The sequence below is a fragment of the Liolophura sinensis genome, chromosome 1, assembly GCF_032854445.1.
Source record: "Liolophura sinensis isolate JHLJ2023 chromosome 1, CUHK_Ljap_v2, whole genome shotgun sequence".
NCBI classification, from domain to species: domain Eukaryota; kingdom Metazoa; phylum Mollusca; class Polyplacophora; order Chitonida; family Chitonidae; genus Liolophura; species Liolophura sinensis.
In genome coordinates this window covers 55,029,446-55,049,950 of record NC_088295.1, presented here as the reverse complement: position 1 = coordinate 55,049,950, position 20,505 = coordinate 55,029,446, and the positions used below count along the sequence as shown (strand labels likewise).

General features: G+C 38.3%; 2 protein-coding genes across 2 annotated transcripts; one reads left to right on the top strand and one right to left on the bottom strand.

Moving 5' to 3' along the window:
- Positions 1-1,618: 1,618 nt before the first annotated feature.
- LOC135462160 (uncharacterized) lies at positions 1,619-8,292 on the bottom strand. The gene is made up of 5 exons (XM_064739540.1): positions 8,113-8,292; positions 7,411-7,513; positions 6,604-6,856; positions 5,337-5,495; positions 1,619-1,718 (listed from the first exon to the last, which is right to left on the bottom strand). Exons 1-5 carry the CDS (start codon positions 8,221-8,223, stop codon positions 1,619-1,621), a joined length of 726 nt encoding a protein of 241 aa, XP_064595610.1. The 5' UTR covers positions 8,224-8,292.
- A 1,543-nt stretch (positions 8,293-9,835) lies between these two features.
- Positions 9,836-19,423, top strand: LOC135462151 (uncharacterized). Its single transcript, XM_064739529.1, has 11 exons — positions 9,836-9,988; positions 10,381-10,531; positions 11,421-11,583; positions 11,987-12,152; positions 13,045-13,193; positions 14,837-14,913; positions 16,169-16,269; positions 16,769-16,885; positions 17,151-17,283; positions 17,752-17,853; positions 19,314-19,423. The coding sequence occupies exons 1-11, from the start codon at positions 9,917-9,919 to the stop codon at positions 19,421-19,423; spliced, it is 1,341 nt and encodes a 446-aa protein (XP_064595599.1). The 5' UTR covers positions 9,836-9,916.
- The last annotated feature ends 1,082 nt before the right edge of the window (positions 19,424-20,505 follow it).

Below are 20,505 nucleotides of genomic sequence, written 5' to 3'. Positions count from 1 at the left end.
TATTTTATATATGGATTTATTTAATCATTCTTTAAACCCACGACGTTCTGGTGGGTGTCTGTATACTTGGCAAACTGTTGCACCTGAATCCGCCACGGCACCGTGGCAGCAGGGTTAGAGCCGAATTTGAACTCGGAACCTCATAGGTCTAGGACTAACCATCCCAGGTGTAGATTTCTACATCACACGGCCATCGACGACCTCTACTTGTGGCGTGGAATGGAATGATGTACATAGAAGATTAGGCCCAAAATTAGGAGACATGCAGTGGCCGAATTCGATCTCGCTACCGAAGTGGAAGACACGATGTAGCGGCTTCCCTTATTTGCTCATTAATGAAAGATAGTGATACAAAATATTTTTTTGTTTGTCGATAACTTATTCGTCTAAAAAGCGTAAAAAGAGTAATAAGTATGCCTACGGATGGTAGGAACGGGGTGCGGAGGTGACAAACTGGTTTTCTAAGTTCCATGTTAACAACATTTGACAATTCGTAGCTTAATAATTACCCATACCAGAGTGTCGCGAAACGTTGATTTCGTTTAGAAAATCAGCATTTCAAATTTTGATTTCCGTTCCAGGAACTAATCTGATTAGGTTCTTTAGTACTGCGGGTTGTCAGTTCGGACCATACTCCCTACAGCGCACAATCCGCTCTATATTTTCGCTTTACTTCACTTTCACCACTAGCAAATTTTGTTCAGAAATCTTGAACAGCGCCGAGGTCACTGGGGTCACAGTGATAAGGCAGGAAGTGATCTCAGAAAATACAAAACTCAGTCTCAACCTTAGTTTTTAAAAATTCTTCATACACATGCATTGTTTTTATTTTTATTTAAAGTGTGTTCACAACATGATTCTGACGATTCTGAATGCTGATAAAGAGTTTCACGCGAGGACACCATATGCTGAGGCTAAGCCTAAACAAGCCTACATGCGTTGCACAGGCTCCAAATGTCATGTCTGCCTAGTGGTGGCAGGGATGTAAAGCGAGCATATAAAGAGCGGCACATAAGCTGTAAGGAGTATGGGTGCAGAGTATATTGTTAACGTGAAGTTAAGTAACCAAAGCAACATTCTCCTGCTAAGACTAGACATAACAGGCTTTCACCAGTCGTATAAACGAGGGGATCTCATTGTCATGTGAACACCGAGAGCTGTGACGTGGGTTAGTCGTGAAGTTTGCTGAACTAGGAGAGTACATAATATCAGAATACATAAATAGGATATTAATATAGCAATAATGCTCATGTTTAACAGGCAGTTTTAATACTTGTCCACTATAGCTGACCATACATGTATTGTTCTTATCCATGGCGTCAGGCGCAAATTCATTATATGTACATTTAATCTCACGAATGTTTCAAAGGGGAGCGGGTCATGAAACGTGATTGAGAACAGCGTCCTGAGTATTGCGTCCTCAGTCATTTAACCTTTCTTTTCCCCCCGATCCAGCTGATATAATTTTCGCGACATGACACCATTTTTCCTCTCGCCAGGTCAAGGAAAAACAAGCAATTTATATCGTCTTCAAGTAATTGAAACCTACCCTAAAGGATTTTTTTTTTTTTTTTTTTTTGCACATGACATGGTCTTTTCATTCACATGTGTACTGTTCTCAGGAACACTGGAGATGATCAGGTGGTTTAAAAACATCTCCCTCAAGTTTCCCTTCCTGGTAATATGAAAACGCATTTTCATCTCCGTTCACGAACAAACTGAAAAGAAAAAGTAAAGCAGGTTCATTTGTCGGTTTCACCTGATGACAGAGCTGACATTTCCATTTGTTCTTTGCATATGTTCATTTTTTAGCACATATATGACTATAAATGAATAGAACGGATGCTGTGGTAATATAATGTACTGACAATATTGGCTGACAACAATATTTGTTTGGTTTTATTTGTTTTGCCGATTTTCTAAAACATAGTGTTGCTTAAGAAACAAAAACAGAACATTGATTCAGGAGCCTTTCACCAATGTGTATCGCTGTGGTTCAAGTGCAGCTCATGTTGGCTTCTTCTCCCATCGTATGTGGGAAGGTGTGCAGCAACCTACCGATGACAGTGGGTTTCCCCCAGGGCTGTGCCCGGTTTCCTTCTGCCATAATGCTGACCGCCGTCGTGTAAGTGTAATATTCTTCAGCACGGCGTTATACTCAAATATACAATCAAATAAATAAATCAATCAAAACTAAACGACCTGTAATGTAATTGTACATTTATGACCATGCGCCTTCTCCCCCGTCATGTCTTCATTTCCCATGTCGTTTTTGCAGCTCTGCATTCTGTTCTATACTGATACGGCACAAACCTTCAGCAGTGATCGTGGTAAACCAACATATCTCTCATGTATGTTTTAAAGTAATCAGAAAAGCAATCAGCCATTTCACTCTCAATATACACCTGATTAGTTTTGGGATTCACCAAACCACCTGTACCAAAAATGCTTACTAGACAGATAGTATTGACATCAAGAGAAAATGTGTCTGAAGAAATATTTTTGCCGAGATTTATATTATATAAAAAACAGTCCCCACCTCCTTGATCTGTCCCCAGTCAAAAACATGCAAGCAACATAGGAAACCTTCTTTTAGAATATTACTTTTTAGATTGCATATTTTTCTTTTTACTACAAATGTATTAATTTTTTCTTAGAAGAGGAAAAAAATAGAAAGCGATGAAAAGTTCTGCGCATTACGTCGTGTGGAAGACATATATGAGTGACAAATATAGAAATGCGCATGCCGCACGGCTTAGTGAACATCTCTAAAGCACGATATATCACATATCTGGTCCACACGACTGCATCTTACAGGCCAGGGGCCTGTCTGGATGCAATCGTATAACGCGATAGCTTTGTAAGACGATCTACACGTGCCCGTTCTACAAAGCTGTCACAATGCTGCGTCAAGCGCGTTTACCATGGACGTATCTCTTCTCTGTATGTTGTCATGTAAGTTACGCCATGCGCATTTTGCGACTGCTTCGTGGAACATTCCCCTGAACAGGACCGCATAATCCAGGTCTCGTGTGCACGACATCCTGATGCTATCGAGAGCACGACATAATACACAAGTCTTGTGGACACGACATCCTGAGGCTCTCGCGAGCACGACATAATACACAGGTCTCGTATGCACGACATCCTGATACTATCGAGAGCACGACAACAATCCAAGGCTCGTGTGCACGACATCCTGATGCTCTAGAGAGCACAACCTAACAATGGTCTCGAGTCCGCGCTTGAGATTACATCTCTGCTAAGGGCGTCATATTTTTTACAACAGTGACGTCGAGAAGACTACTTTCGCCTAATGTAAACAACTGCACGCGATGGCGAACGTACGGAACTGTTGAGCAGTGCGCTGTTTACGGGCGTCCGTGGGTATTATTATCATCTCCGTCCGTGCTCAAGGTGAACCATGGGCAATTTAAATATATTTACAAAATTACCACTTGGTTCTTCATAATAGAATTCACAGGGGATACAACAATAGTTATCGTGAGTTCTTCACTGTGTTCTCGGCGCTGGATGACCCAAGGCATAAGCTGATATACTTTATATCGGCAAGGCTTTTACCATACCCAGTCGATTAGACTGCAGTGACATCTCTTTTCTCACATGCAATCCGAAGAGCGAGGACCTGCTTTGCCTTTAACTCTACAGAAACGCCACTGCTTGCTGTAGCACACGCGACAACTTCTGCGAACGCTTTTTTCATGTCGTCTTTCGTGGGCGTCGCCATGTTGAGTAATTTAATATTCATATCTTAATACGTGAATAAATAGTTCATTTTTATTTTGGATATTTTTGATTAATTCAGATGCAGGTGGTTGCTTTATATTATACGATTGGTACAGATTTAGACTCAAGGAATCTGAAAATACTTATTAAATATCTGATATTCCTCAATTAACAATCATCCTCATATTTGGGGGGGGGGGGGGAATCACTGCGCTTATGGCGCCCAACTACACACGAGCCATGTCTAGGTACCGTAGGATCACGCAGAAAGGCGCGTGATCTCGAATGGACATAAAGATCTAGTACGTAGGACTTCGTGATGCTCTTGAGTGCATGACATTGTAAACAACTCGTAAATAGGACACCCTGAGGATCTCAAGTGTTCGACATTATAAAAATCTCGGAGATAGGACATCCTAAGAATTTTGAGCGCACGACATTATAAAGATCACGCACGTCCTGTTAAATGTGTGTCACGAATCATCGCTTGAAAGGCATGTAGAATTGCTGTCATTGGAAGTGGCAAGTTCGACACCTTCTTCCGACTGCGAAACAACAGATTTATTACATGTATGTTGTGTTTCCACGGACATGCGACTGCGTTTACGATAGCTTAACTCATCCGTTACAAGTGCTTAACTCAACTCGTTCCACGCAGCCTGAGAGTTTATACGAGTATAATGTTACTTCCCTTACATTCCACCCCAGCAATACATCCTCGTCCGCTGCCTGCGTTGAAACTGGGACATTCTCTGATTTACTTTGTGTGAAAGTGTGTGTTAAACTATCGCGTGGAAACATTTCCCATTCTGGGAGGGATAATACCTGATCAGCAATCTCAAACGAAACCGAACGTTCGTGAAAACAGCGTTTATAACGTGTAGGTTAACCAATCATCAGGAATCTGTTGAAACAGTTCACATTATGGTGATGACCTATATCGTGAAACACAATCGCATATGTCCAGCATTAAGCCATAGCTCGAAGCACTAGTTAAAATACCGGTACCTCGAGGCGAGATTAGATTAAAGGTCATGGAAATTGCAGTTATATAATGACTACAGACTAGATATTCACTTAGGCATAGTGAGAAATGGACACCCTGAAGACAACATCTTCGTCTTCTTAATTATACAGCAAGCCCACCCAATTTGCCTCTGAGTGGCGTCTTACTAAGGCTGTCAGTTTTTGCATAAACTAGCTACAAATTCGGCCTGTTCTGCGTGGGAGAAGGCACATGTGATATTTCACAAAATGATCAGTTCACAGAATGTGTGCCAACTACAACTGCGGGGCTAAAAGATTCAGGTTTTAATAGCAACGTCTTTACGGGACACCTTGAGAGGCACGAAAGACCATCGTGCTAGGACAAGGCGAAAGCCCACGTAACATGAAGGCCTTGAACTGACAGTGACGTTGGGAAGGCGTAATTTATCCATACGTTGTCGCAGTAAATGGGCGTGGATATAAACTTACTTACAGGCCCTATCATAGTAATATATGGAAAGGCCCTTCTTTTTATATGCAGTACACATGTAACAGTGTATTTGACTGGGCCTGTTGGATTAATACGAGAGTCTGTGGCTTACCTAACAGGGATTCCAGTCTGGTTGTTGAACAAGTAATCGATGTCATACAAGAAATACGAAGCCCTCCAGTGATCCACTGTTGTGCCGTTCCTCATTTCTACTCCAACAAAGTACAGATTCGATAACAACGGAGCCTCTGGGAAAATATCAGTAAGGTTCCTGGAAGAAAACGCTTGTTGGCAGTATATATGGTGGAACTAAAAACATAACCATTACGAGACAAGTTCCATGATAGTATTGTCATCCATGTAATAAGACTCATTTTACCTTTTTGCAGTTTTATTCAGTTTTTCTTTGCTATAACGTTCTGTAGATTATTGAAAGAAACACACACACAAAATAGTATAAGAGAACAGGCGTGAACTCAGGCCTAAACGGTCTCAGTCATTTTTTCCTGATGTGCTTTCGTAAATCTATAAAGGAAGTCTCATGAGGCCATACATGGGATGCGCCATGTTATGCAACCGGAAACACGGTGTCGTTTTACTCGTACCCAACGCAAAGATGGTTGTGAGGCGCAAGCGTAAACACACGTGTCCTCGGTTTATAGAAATAACGGTGATTTAGCTTACTTTGAACTGCGATATCTCGCTTGTGCAACATATATACATCCCAAAAAGAAAAAGTTTCGCTTTATATATATATATATATATATATATATATATATATATATGTATGTATGTATCAATAAAATATCTCACAGAAAGGTCAAAAAGCGATATATATATATATATATATATATATATATATATATATATATATATATATATATATATATATATATATATATATATGGTATAGTGGTGTCTTCTCCTTTAATGCCTTATGTACGATTTCATTTGATATTGTGGTTTTATTTTTTACATATTTTTTACATAGTTTACGATCGCTTATGAAAAAGTTTATGAGCAAAGTCTTCTTATAGAGTCTTTACAGAAAATACTTTCTTACAAAAACATTACTTTTCTTTTACAAAGTAAATATTTTTTTTCAACACTGAAGATTATTTTGGTATGTAAAATACAATTTTCTATGCATAGGAAACGGCCTTTTCTGCTTAAAGACCCTTTTCTGCTTACAGGATTTCTCGGAAAATTCATAACTAACTTTGCTGCGAGTTCAGGTGAATGTATACTTAGAAAAGAGAGAAAAAATTCAAATATAATTACATGAAACTGATAAGTCACCAGAATTAACGGAGAGGTTAATGGGTTCTTGATAGCGATTGTTTTAAAATTTTTACCTTGCGACAATGAACCAAACTTACTGTTTTGTACAGTCTATCCCAGGCGGGTTAGGTGAAGGGAAAATGTCGTACTGGACACCGAGATCATATCGGAAGATGAAAATATAAAGAGGAGCTCCGTGAAGATGACATGCGTAGTCTGACCAACTATCCATCGTCTGCCAGCCACTGCTGATGTCATTTGCGAAGACATGTTGCAAGGGGCTGTCGCTTGATCTTCGCTTTCTTTTTGATGCAGAAATCAGGGTTTCTAATCTGTTAACTTTTTCGCGTCCTGAGAAATGAAACGCATAAATTCTGATGGTGTCATGCCAGAATTCATGCTCAGATGATTTCCTGTCTCATGTCTCATTGCAAAACCTTACTCGTTCAGGTCAAGTTGATAGTACATAATTAAAGAAACCATAAAAGAGATTTTTGGCAAAAAATAGATCACAACGGATAAAATCAAGTTTTCTTCTGACACTGACTGGCTTACCTTATAAATTGATAATATAGTTGCGACCCGCTTTATGATTGTTTACTTACTATATTCGTAAGTGTAGATGCTTGAGAATGGGCCTTAAATCGGTTGGGTCTTTATCATCGTAATGATTTTCATGAGAACTAGTCACAGACTGTTTAATTTCACTTCACTCTCGCGGCTAAAACGAGTCCTGCAAGAGTCGATGGTTCACTTTAGGTGTGACTCCGGATTTCAACCGTGTGACAATCGATCACAATCGACCAAAATCGCGGCGAACCGCAAAAGTCATACACATGTAGCTTGTGGTAGTTCTCGTGTGACAGGACATGTCATATCGCAGAGTTACATGAATCAAACCTGACCTTCTGGAATTCCATAGCTGTCCAATCGTACTCTCTTGTTTACGCCATCCACGTACCAGCCAGCTCTGATTGGCTCTTCATTCGAAAACATTTCTACGCATGTCTACAAGAAAGGATTTAGTGGCATTCAAAGCCATCAAACGTCTCAAATGAACCACGAAAAAAAATTCGTATAAACATCAAACCTCAGCTTTTGACAAAGTTGCATTATGTTTCACATATATTGATAAGAGTAAGTGTTGAAAATGTCTTTGACGTCTATGTTTTCTTTACTTTTACCTCTTACTCATGTTATTTTGTACTGAAAATGTTCAGTCATTATTTGACTTCTGTGTTTTTCGAACTTCAATCATTTATTGTTGGTAAATATATATTTTATTGCTTTATCATTTACATATACTGCTTATTAACGGTAAAAATATATTTTATTGCTCTTTCATTTACATATACTGCATATTAATGATACAAAAACATTAATGCCTATTTAAAGATAAGTATATATAACCATCGATTTGCTATTTTTATTTATATGCCTTGTAACAACCAGAATTATTGGGCAACAATCTGTCTGTTATTGTTTGTTAACAGATGGCGAATTGTTGCCTATTTAGAAACACAAGGCCGCTACAGATGTTTTTACCTGTACAGGTCGACACATATGAATGTTTATGTATTCATGTTTTACACCTTCCTCTGGCTTACCTTGTACGAGCTTGGCCACGTGGGCGTAGGCGAGGTGTTGACATTTCCTGTGTATAGGACGTAAACAAGCAGGCCTACAAATGCAAAGTGGATTGTATAATACGTCACCATATTCACACATGTACCTTCAACGCACACCTATGTACACCTTATACCTTTTACCCTGTTTTAATAAGGCCGTTAGAGCTTGAGTAGGCCTTTACTAACTAGCTTCTTAACCCTGGCTCTACATCTTGCACCTGCATGTAAATTATCACGTGGTGAGGACACAAATGACCTACATACGCTGTTTTCTTGATACAATTAAACAGGCACGTTTACATGAATTAAGATGTGCATGTAAAAAATTAAATCTGAGCGTTTTATTAGTAAATTATTAATGTTAATATTAACAACATAACTACACATCGATGTGCAGGGCTGTTTGTATATTGGTGTGTAATTTGAAAACATATATGACGGTTGATGGTAGCACATGCTGCGCATTTGACATATAAATAGAAACATGAACAAAATAAATATAGTAAATCTGTTAATATGCTAATCGATATACCTAGTGGTACCTAAATGTTAGTATTTCCCAACCATTAAGTTGACTCATTACGGATTTTATGGTCTTTATGTTTAAGCGAGTCGCCTATATTCAGCTGTCTGTAAACTCAGTCATATCCGCTGCAAAAATTGCTTTTGACACATAAGAACACAAGCTCTTCACATCGATATGTTCATATGCTTGCAAAGAAAAAGAAGTTAGAACACTTTTTCTAATTCATAATGTTAAACTGTTTCGACGGCAAGTATGTTTTCAGGGAAAGTGACAGCTCTTTCCAAAGATTATATCGACCCTGTTTCTCACACTGCCATATTTGAAATTATTTACAGGTTTTGGTATAATATAAGCTTAATAGATGAATTATGTCTTATATCTTGTAGCATATAGTCTAACGACCAAATGATTTTAAAGTTGCATGTCAGAAAATTTTGTAATAGAAAACAATGTAGTCGATATAGTCGAGATATGATCAGTAATGAAAGCTGTGTTAATGGATGCAGTTCGTCCTAACCACATGTTGGTGTACCTACTGTAAAACAAATTACTCTCGCATTTCCAGCATGCCATTTGTCTCCGAATAATTATGACGTCACCCGAGGCAATTAGTTCTTGGTGTCGAAACAAAGGTCATTGGGTTTAACATTATTAACTAGAAAAGCGTTCTAACTTTATTTTCTTTGCAAGAATAAGAACCTCCAACTTAGGGATGTGTAGAGCTTGTGAGATTTTGGTAGCGAGTATGACTGATTTTACAGACAGCTGAATATAGGTGACTCGCAGAAAAAAACAGATTTATAGGTATTTTTATTTGAAAAAAGCTACTTATGCAATGCGGCACTGGGAATCTCCACGAAAGATAGAGTCAATATACATGCATGAAAAGCAACCTGTTGAACAATTCCAGTCCGCCAAACATAGGATTAACTAGTTACCAGTCACACTGGAGTTTTGGTAGCAGAAAATAGGTCACGATTTGTGGTCGGCATATATAGTGATTGATGATGGCTTTCTGTTTGTTTTTTGATTGTTGGTGATATAAATGATACCCGTGGCATAATTATTTAGATCAGGGGAGGCAACTCCATAAGAGTTTGAATGTTCGCTGTGCATAACTCCCCTTGATTCAACGCCGCCAGGTGGAGTCAGTTTCACTTGCATGTTTCGATGAGCTTTTCCAAACATATAACATTTCGTACCGTCGATCTAAATCTCATAAATCCGTCAATTTCTGTTAAGATTGGCACGATTTAGATGAAAATGGGGAGTGGAGACTCAAAGCAGGACAAGGGAAGTAGCGAAAATGATTCATCTACCAATTTAAAAGTATGCTGTCTCTTCAAAAGAGTTTCAAGTTTTTCCCAAATCATACATCATTAAAAGGAGTCCCCACTTAAAAATTAGCTCCGCGTATCACTACACCTTAAAGTATTGAAGTATGTGTAGCTACTTAAAAATAAATGTCAGTTTGCCGTAATTATTTTTTACATCAACAGCGAATTGTCCGTTTTTCAGTACCATATAAGGCCCACGCCGATGTGCACACTGAAACTTTTCAAAACTAAACTTGATAAAAAAATACCGATATGTTAAAACATTAATTGATTGTTCTTTGTGTTGCTCTGTATGACTTGAATTAACAATGAAGTTTTGTGTCTTTATCTGGGCTTAACGCGATAACCAAATACTGCACTACTTGATCATGTGAACCGTTGCAGAAAGAATTCGTTCTCGTGGACGCCATCATCAACTGCCTGTCACAGCAACCATTGAAAGGAGCTATAGACGAAGACGAGAATGTCATAGAAGAGCTTGTAACTACATTGCGAAAGATGAAAGTTAAAGCTTCCAGGGATATTTTTTTAAAGCGTGAGTCCACTTGGAAATAGATATTTAAGTAAAACTGTCCTATAAGACAGGAATAATTACAAATCATAGCGTTTACCGGTACCATAGCAGTACTGGCATTGTAAGTTTTTCGTAATTCATAATTTATATTTATCTCTTATTTATTTATTTATTTATTTGATTGGTGTTTTTCGCCGTACTCAAGAATATTTCACTTATACGACGGCGGCCAGCATTATGATGTTAGGAAACCGGGCACAGCCCGGGGGAAACCCACGACCATCCGCAGGTTGCTGGCAGACCTTCCCACTTACGGTCGGAGAGGAAGCCAGCATGAGCTGGACTTGAACTCACAGCGACCGCATTGGTGAGAGGCTTCTAGGTCATTACTCTGCGCTAGCGCGTTAACCGACTGAGCCACGGAGGCCCCTATTTATGTCTATACTAATATTCATTTTATTGAATATGATTACCCTCTATTCTCAGAAAGATGGTATGATATATACAGTCATAAGGAGGAAATGTATAGTAGTAAAAGTAAAGGCTCTAGCCAGAAGAGTTACAATGTATTTTATATATATATATATTTTTTCTTTTACCTTTAAAACGTCCTCTAACAAATTATGTCTTCATTTCTTGTCCTATTAAAGTCAACATTTTATCCATCGAAGGTCTTTGACATATTTGAAAGGCAATAATTCTTCTTTTTGTTCGCTAAGAGCACTATTTTGTTGGCTTTAATTGTCTGCAGCTAGGAGTGTTCACCTACACAACGACAGTAGTATAGAGTTTCCCTCACACTTTATTTTCTAATAATGACTAATAAGATTTGTCACACAAATACACCGAACACCTGTTTCCAAGGACAAAAGCTGTTACAATTCGCTTGAAGTAACTTGATGTTTTTCAGGTTCGGATGGCCTTGGTATTTACATCATCAAAAAAGGTCTCGTTGAAGTGGTGTCAGAACATGACGAGGTCACCATAGCAACCTTATCCCAGGGTCAGTTCTTCGGAGAAGTGTCCGCTTTGTATAATGTACCGTGCACAGCAAGTGTACGGGCCCTAACTGAGTAAGTGTCTGGTGTGAGTCACTGATTGTCTCTGTAATCTATCCATATGTACTTACATACATATGTAAGAACACTTTTATTTTTACATACCGGCACACTATTCAAACACAAAGTATCGGATATTCTCTATGAATGTGTCACGGTTATGAATATTCAACATCTTGGATTCAGAACAACCTGCGATCAATAACACTGAGATGTATGAAGATGGAAAACACAAGTTTCAGCGTTGATTTAAACGGTTAAATTTAATCATTGTGAGAAGAGAGCATGGGATTCTTTTGCTAGAGTTTGCTAGGTGTTGCTATGCGCCTGAAACAACAGTAAAGAGCCCACTTTGTCAAGCTGATATACTAACATGCTCCTCTAGCCCATGATATAACATGCTTTTGGTTGTCTTCAGCTGTGAGTTGATTTTGCTGAAGAAGGAAGTCATCCGGAAGTACACGCAGGGTTATGTCAGTATGGAACTGTTAGACTGGTTTGTTCGGCAGAAATATCTTCCGACGTCATCTGACGTGGACAGACCCAAGATGTTACGCCGTCTCTGCTTGAAAACCATGAGAAGTGTAAGGAATGTTCAGTGTCTAACTACAAAGGAAGGAAAGTAAATATGCAAGTTAGCCAATGATGATGTGACAGACTGGCATAGCACTAGTATGGTTAAAAGTAGGTTAAATAAGAAAATTGTTTGTTCCCCTTATCTTGGTCGCAGATTACTCTGTTTTGTCACATAGATTTATAAGCAGTTGAAGGTGCTGACTTTCTGCGCGATAAAGGTTGATGTTTGCTAACGCAAGTGATAGTCTGATTTCTAAGAGTACAGTATAATAGTTTTAATAAAGTATTTATTTCCTAAGTATCTTCCTGGTAAAACATTATTTTATTTTAGTTTTAATAAAGTATTTTTTTCCTAAACGTCTTCCGGGTAAAGCAAAATTTTATTTTAGTTTTAGGAAGTATCTATTTCCTAAACGTCTTCCTGGTAAAGCAAAATTTCATTTTACAATGATCATTTTTTTTACATGTAAAGCTCAGTGTTCAAAATTTCCTTTTATGTCTACATTATTAGAGACCTATAGTTAGAAGTTACAAGTTGAGCTTGTAGTTTCTACATGCAGCTAGGATCTCTATTGTGTTTCGCTTACTTATTCTTTGGGGGGCGGGGTGTTATGGGGGGGGGGGGGGGCTTTCACACGTTATAGGGCACACAAGGTGCGGTTTCAATCCTGCTCTTGGACAAGGAGTTTGTTGATTCTAGCATTCTCTTCGTTCATTGAAGCTTAAATTGGATACAGTTTACATTCCTTTGTTTTAGCTCTCTTTTTTCATAAATCTTGACCGCCATGGTATAAATGAAGACACAATGACGTTAAACAACAAGTAAATAAATAATTACTCCTTCATTCTTTTTATATTTTTATTTTATATGTATTATTTTCTTTCTTTGTACTTAAATAGGTATCTGTATTCGAAGGCTGGAGCGATATTGCTCTGAAGACGCTAATACTGACGATGGAGAAGGATCTGGTGGTGCTGTACCCGCAGAAATCCACTATAATGGATCAGGGAGACCCTCCCGTACTGCTATACATCGTCCTCAGGGGAAGGTGAGCAGATAGAGGCTGATGCTGTTAAAAAAGCTCAAGAAAATCACCTGATCGTCGTTATTAGCATTGTGATGAACCAACAATGTTATTGTTATTGGGGATTTACACTTTGTGGGTGACTGAAGCACGAATTCTAGTAATGAAAACTGGCCACTCCGGGTAACCTTAGAGTTCGGCACCAAAACATACTCGCCAAGAACACACGTCAACAACAATCATATACAGCATTCGGCCAACGGGGCTGCCTAAAAAAATAAGAGGTAGCGGGCACTATACCCCAGCACCAGCCAAAAATAATACTTTACCTAAAAACACTTTATAAATGACATCCGCTAATCTGTGAGTGATTTTATCATCTTAATGGTAGCTACACAGGCTTGTGTGTTAATATTTAATTAAACGCGTGTTTTGAAAAGGTATGTACCTCTCCGGCCGTTCGTGGGAAGGTCTGTCAGCAATCTGCGGATGGTCGTGGGTTTCCCCCGGGCTCTATCCGGTTTCCTCCCAACATAATGCTTGCCGCCGTCGTATAAGTGAAATATTCTTGAGAACGGCGTAAAACACCAATCAAATAAATAAATAAATAAAAAAGGTATGAAAAAATACATCAGCGAAAGAAAACTGTTTCTAAATTTTGTACACGTGCACACTACATTCGCTGATAACTTAACAATAAGGCTTATCCTTAACGTGATCGAATGTTGCATGTTGTTCGAATTGTATGAAGGTGTTAAGATATTCAAGATGACAGCATTTGAATAGGGGGTTTAGTTTTTCATGAAAACCTTGTAATATGCAAGATAAAGTTTGTTTTCAGCATCCATGGATCCGTGTCTGCTGTTAACTTGAAGGGGCTGAATGGGACATCTTTGGCAAAAAATCCATCAGCACAAATTCAAACAAATGAATAGCCCAAATAATTACCTTTTACAAAATATCAGTCTCGCGTGGGGGTGCGTTACCGTTAAATTTCCTAAAAATCATAAAGTGGGTCGAATTATAACTTTTTCAAACTTTAGAATCATTTTAGCAAAAAATTTAGTACAGGTTTACGAGTCTGATATCTATTGAAAGGGAGTAATTTGAGCTATAAGTCTAGCTAAATGCACAAAAATTGATTTTATTTGCCAATATGGATATTTTGCGCAAAAACCGTCCGCACAGCCTATTTAAATGGAGTTGTCCGTAAATAAGAAACGTGTGTCATACAAATCGTCATCGCAAACAAACAGCAGTGAAAAATATATGTACGTGACGTCACCATATACCTATGTCCTATATACTAAATGGGTTAAGCAGATGAATTCTTTCGTGTGTTGACAGTCGATAACATCAGAATAAAAAATAAAAAAGGAAGAAATAATTATGCTTCCCAAGCTCTTGATTGACACTTCAGATTGGTGCATTTAGTCATCTTGTCTGACAAGTATACTTAAAGCAATTAAGAAGCTTTTAAGACACACTTACTGTATGCTAAAGGAGAGATTAATGAGACAAAGAACCCTTTGATAACAGTATAACTGTTTAAGAATGTAGACCTTCACTATGATGTGTAAATGAAGCATGCCATCGTATCCTATGTCTTCGTGTTATGATAAGGTAGCTGTTATTTGATGTTGACTGGTGAAATTCCACGATTACAGGGTACGAGTCAAACGAGATGACGTGATCCTTGTCGAGTTCAATACAGATTACGAACCTGTAGCCTTCAATGAAAAAGGTTTGTATTTGGGTTTTACGTGGCGTACATGCATATATACATGTACATGTATATGAATTGCAAATAGCTTATTTTAATAAATTAGCTACTTTATATGCATTTGAGTATTGAAACAAAAAAAAACAAGTAAATTTTTGCACGAAAATAATTTAAGTACAGCTTATAAATATTCCTTTTACTTCTCAATCTCTTCATATGGGACTAAGGAGTATTACCATGGCCATGTCGGTTTGTCTGTCTGTCGGTCTGTCTGTCTGCATCTTTATCAGTGCCATATATCTGCCAAATTCAAAGGAAATTCATGAACTCTTTGGAGAGATGATCATTGTGACTTTGACCCTTTCAGGTCTATCCTTGTACTAATGTGCATATCAGTCAGCTTAACTGGCTTAACTATCGACAATTTTTGTCACCACTTTATCTCTAAACCTAGTAAAAGGAAATGTATGGAGTTGAGCACAGATGAGCATTGCTACTCTGATTTGGCTTTTGAACTTTTCAAATCTATACCTACGGTATTTTTGCATATTAATCAGCTAAACTTGTGAAGTTGTTATAATTACCACATTTCTGGACCTTTGTAAAGAATAGTCATAACGTTTTGCTCATATTTGGTCATCTAAAGCTGCATGAAATATCTAGGGCTGAGGATCGAGTGTTGCTGTTCTATAAGTACGAAAATAAGTGGTGTGTGCAAATTTTGGTGTGTGCGATTTTTAAAAGTTGAAACTGTGATATTATTGTGGAATTAGTGTGGATTATCACAATTGAAGAAATACAAACTTGAGGATCCGTTTTGACATTTTTGAAGGGAAATGGAATCGACATTAGTTAGCTGCAATATATAGATTTTCATAGATTAAATCAAAATGAGGTATACAACTTAATGGCGACTCAGGGGTTTACACCCGGTTAATTAACACTGAGTACTGCAACGTTAGAAGTTGTCCTACAATCCTCATTGACAAGGCAAGCATTGGCGTTAGAGGCTGCACAGCTTAGGCCTAAATTATTGAATTACTCCCCCTCAGTTGTGGCGCGCGCAAAACTTGCGACCTTGAATAGCAAATCTTTCACTCTCAGCCAATCAGTGACATTTCCGCTTGACCTTTTCCCTTAGCCATCAGTCACCTTTCAGGTTGCTCTTCTCCTTACCATGTTCTGGATGCCAACAGATTTTCATCACTGTAGTATACTAATTCAGTGAAAATGTCACGTGTTACAAATTCATCAAAAACAAGTGCGTCTGTTGAAGGTTTACGTCTTGGACATAAAAGCTGCTACAGACTTCAAGCCATAACGTGCTGTGAAGTGATTCCTATCCGACTCAGACATATCGCAGAGACAATGGACATGGTAATTATATATGCCAACAGTGCTTTCAGTACGGTATATTGCACAACAGTGAGAACGCAATGCTATAAGAATTCATTATTCAAACAAGTACAGTTCTCTGTTGGCCTATATTATATAGAAGGAAAAATTTTCTCAGCTTTGGCAAGCCACCATTCTTTTCTTTGAAGGGTTTGTTGGGAGAGATATTCCTAATTTATTGACTGAAAAAGAAAAAGTGCTAATTTTTTAATTTTCTAATACTGACGAGTAAAAGAAACACGTGTTAAATTTAATTAGTTAGGTATCACGTTTAAGTGATTTACGCATAAAATTATCAGATTAATTATAATTAGCAAAATAAAAAAAGGCTGGTGTATTGAGGGGAACTTTACCATGCCATTCATCACGAAGAGATGACCGAATTTAACGTGTATTAATTCCCAAACACTTTCTTTTAAAATGCCCACATGGAAAATATACCAACAAATCATTTTTACTATCTCTATCGAACAATATACAGGAGCGCCGACAGAGGGCATTGGAACCCTGGCAAAACCGACAAAAGATGTGGGAACGACGTGCAGATTTTCTTCAAAGCGACTTGTACAGGCTGCTACCTGCAGAATTTCAGCTGGAGGTAGTATCCATATTTCTTTCCGAAATTAACCTTACTGTTCCTTTTACGTGATATTCTGGAGGTCATTGAGCCAGAGGCGGTTTTGCCAGGACGATGAACAGCTCACAGATACTGTTAAATTCCAATGGCTATGTATAATTATAATGACAAGAACGATGGCTAGAAAACTGGCTAACTACTTAACATTGCGGAGGATCAGATATGGAGATATAATGGTAGCTTGAGAAATAAATGACTCAAAAACTATAATGAATTTTACTTGCAGGTTTTGGCCAAAGTACTAAAGAGGACTGAAGTGTTCGGTGGTTGTTCCTTGGCAGTGTTGTATGATTTGGTCCTGGTGTCTAACGTGAACAAATATGAACGACGCGCTCGAGTCGACTTCAATCAGGTTTCAGGTCAGTATATATTCAGGCTTAATTAACCGACAATTTATATCGCAAAACCAAGTAGATAAGGTTATCTCTTTAGAAAGAGACATTCGTATATATCACTCATCACTCCTGAAATGGAGAAACCATGTCAGTAAGCTCATCTATAACTATGAAGGAAGGAATCTCTTCTTTTGATTATCGACAACTTGTAGACTGGCATCTTACACGACTTGAAAACTGATTTCCCTCATCCACCTGGAACATTCCTAAAATTCGATTAAACGATACTAATATAAAGTTGTAATTCTTTATACCATTACATGATCAGCAAAACATTTCTTATGCTCTTTCTCGAAAGTTTATTACCGTGCGTATACATAGCCAACATTATATCTAAAATTAAGAATGGCGCTTTTATAATTTATTTCTGCAAAATCTGTTTTATTAACACGAAAAGTACCGGTAGTATCTCATTTTGATCTTGTTTTTCAGATTCCCCTGTCATAGTGATGGTGCTTGACGGACGTGTTAAGATAAAGCCAGAGAGTGGCAAGTCCTACACCCTTAGGTCGTCCACAGAAGGACAAGCAATTTGTAATTATAATTATACATATGAGTATATTTGCCAACTCTGGGGTCCAGCACAAAATGAACAACAAAATAAATTTTGATAAATTATGATTCTCCAGGATTTATTAGAGACGCTGTGTTTGAAAGAGTTGAATTGCTAACGTTTTTTGCAACGTGCTGTTCAATCATGTACGCCTAATCATATATTCAGAAGAGTTGACAAATTTAACGCAAACTTTGATCTATGTCATAACTCTGATCAAAATTAATGCTAACCATGCAGGGAATCCATATGTAACATTTCACTAAAATTGGTCCAGCGGTTTTGCGAGACAATGTAATAACTATACAGTACGTTCAACCAAAGGAACATGACTGAGTGAAATACTGTCGGAAAACGTGTGTGCCGTTGTTACCTCCCCTGTTTCAAGAACACGTGAGACATGATAATCGAACTGGCAGGGATGTAAATAAGTTCACCAGACTTCATAAATATGGAAGCCACTTGCGGCCACTTGCGTTTTCTTACTTTCGACTTTATAGATAAAATGTCGAAATGCGAAAAGACAAAAGGGCGAAGCACGAAAACACGAAACAGCAAAGGTCGAGAACCCGAAATTCGGAAGTTTAGCGATATATATATATATATATATATATATATATATATATATATGGAACACCTCAAATATCAAGTTGTCCTACCTTATTTCTAATTACATGCATTTGTCTAATTCGAGTTAAGATAGGGCCCCGAAACGCATATGCCTCCTAAAGGCTGATACGGCTTGTATATAGTTTACAAATAGTGCATGCTGTGAGATGGGATGTCAGGAATTGTCATCTTTGAAGAATTATTGATGAAATTTCTCATGTGTAATGTACATTTATTTATTTATTTGATTAGTGTTTAACGCCATACTCAAGAATATTTCACTTATACGACGGCGGCCAGCATTATGGTGTGAAGGAACCGGTCAGAGCCCGTGGAACCCAAGATCATCAGCAGGTTTACTGCAGACCTTTCCATGCACGGCGGGAGAAGAAGCCAGCATGACCCCGCATGGAACTCACAACGACTGCATTGGTGGGAGGCTCCTGGTTCATTGCGCCGTGCTGGCATGCTAACCACCTCGGCTACGGAGGCTTCTCAAGTGATGTACAGATATATGATGGAAGACAAGAGACTGTGCGAACCGCCACACGAGCGTCGTAGACAGCTTATTGTCATCATGGCCTCATGAACAGTGAAAACATGGGAATCTACAAATTTCCAGTCCAGTTCTGAACAGGTTTGAACCCACACCTTGTGAGCCCTAGCGATTGAAAGGTGAGCGGCATAATCACTTGGCCTCGACACGCCCCTTCCGCCATCGTACTGGTGGTCAGTTCTTGAGTATGTCTTAAGCCGCGTTAGAAAAGAGTCCAATAAATAAATACAAGCCTTATAATGTTGTAAATTGAATTTGTTTTGTTCTGTTTTTCAGTGGATCCATTGGACTGGGATGAAAGCTATACGGTCACCATGGTAACAAAATGTGTACTTTTGGAGATACCACGTAACAAGGCCATGGAGATAACGTGTAGGGAAGATTAGAGGAAATGGAGGTCACGTAATGGCCATACTTTATAATTCAGATAGCGGTAAATCTCATCGGAACAATATATAGATACCATTTCTTACTCCAGATATTACCAAACTCAAGAGAATTGTGTGGTCTTATATTTGTCGACCATATTTCATGCAGTTTGATTTAAACCTGTTTTTAGTGCATGATTTTCTGCCATGAATTTGTGCTTTCAGTAAGTTGTTATCAATGACATATCGAGTTTGTATAATAAATGTATATGTGTCACATAGTACACTCATACAGGCCTATAAAGTTACAGAGTTCAAATACGAATTATTACAATTGTTACAAGTGTTTAGTGAAATTTGAAGATAAAGAAACAATAGAAAAGATGAAATTCCATATGTGGCCAACTGCAATCTATCTTCCAAGCACTGATATCATCCATGGTGTGTCGTACGTGTATATATATATATTCTCGGATACTTGTGACGTTGTTGCTGTCATTAGCACATTCAAAGTACAGCGAATTTTACACAGTCTGTCGCCTGAATATTTTAATCGTCTGTGGAAGATCGCTATTTCGGATTGTAATCAGAACAGAGCCGGATTCCATGCAAGTCATCCTGAAGAAATGTACAACTTGTGATAGCCAGTTTGCCAAAAATCACCGCAACATGCGGCATAAAAAACCCAAACTATACAAAAGTACAGCTGCATATTCAAAGCATTGTTCCAAACACCTCTCACACGAAATATCGTGTCTTGTAGCGGTGACAATACTCTCTCTGTGATTCAGTGTAAAAGAACAGTCCGACATATAGGTTACGATTCAAATGTTGTGTTTTCGACAGAAGAAATAAAATGAAATGAAAAATTTCTTCATAGCAGTACTACGCAAGGTGTGCAAGATTTATAATGCTGGACTGACGGCCTATGTGTGAATAACAATGCGGGTTAATGTATTTAAAAGCTTAATACAGTGCGTTGGGAGGTATGCAACAACCTGCGGATGGTCGTGGGTTTCCCTCGTGCTCTGTCATGTTTCCTCCCGTCATAATGCTGGTCGACGTCGTATATGTGAAGTATTTTTGAGTACGGTGTAGAG

Bases quoted from the DNA above. Each gene is read 5' to 3' on its own strand.
- LOC135462151 (XM_064739529.1), top strand. From the start codon at position 9,917: ATGAAAATGGGGAGTGGAGACTCAAAGCAGGACAAGGGAAGTAGCGAA. The intron at 11,584-11,986 runs GTAAGTGTCTGG...GGTTGTCTTCAG, and splicing joins AGTGTACGGGCCCTAACTGA to CTGTGAGTTGATTTTGCTGA. The intron at 17,284-17,751 runs GTCAGTATATAT...CTTGTTTTTCAG, and splicing joins CGACTTCAATCAGGTTTCAG to ATTCCCCTGTCATAGTGATG.
- LOC135462160 (XM_064739540.1), bottom strand. From the start codon at position 8,223: ATGGTGACGTATTATACAATCCACTTTGCATTTGTAGGCCTGCTTGTT. The intron at 6,857-7,410 runs GTCAGGTTTGAT...TTCATTTCTCAG, and splicing joins CAGCTATGGAATTCCAGAAG to GACGCGAAAAAGTTAACAGA. The intron at 1,719-5,336 runs GTAAGCCACAGA...TTTTCTTTTCAG, and splicing joins CAGACTGGAATCCCTGTTAG to TTTGTTCGTGAACGGAGATG.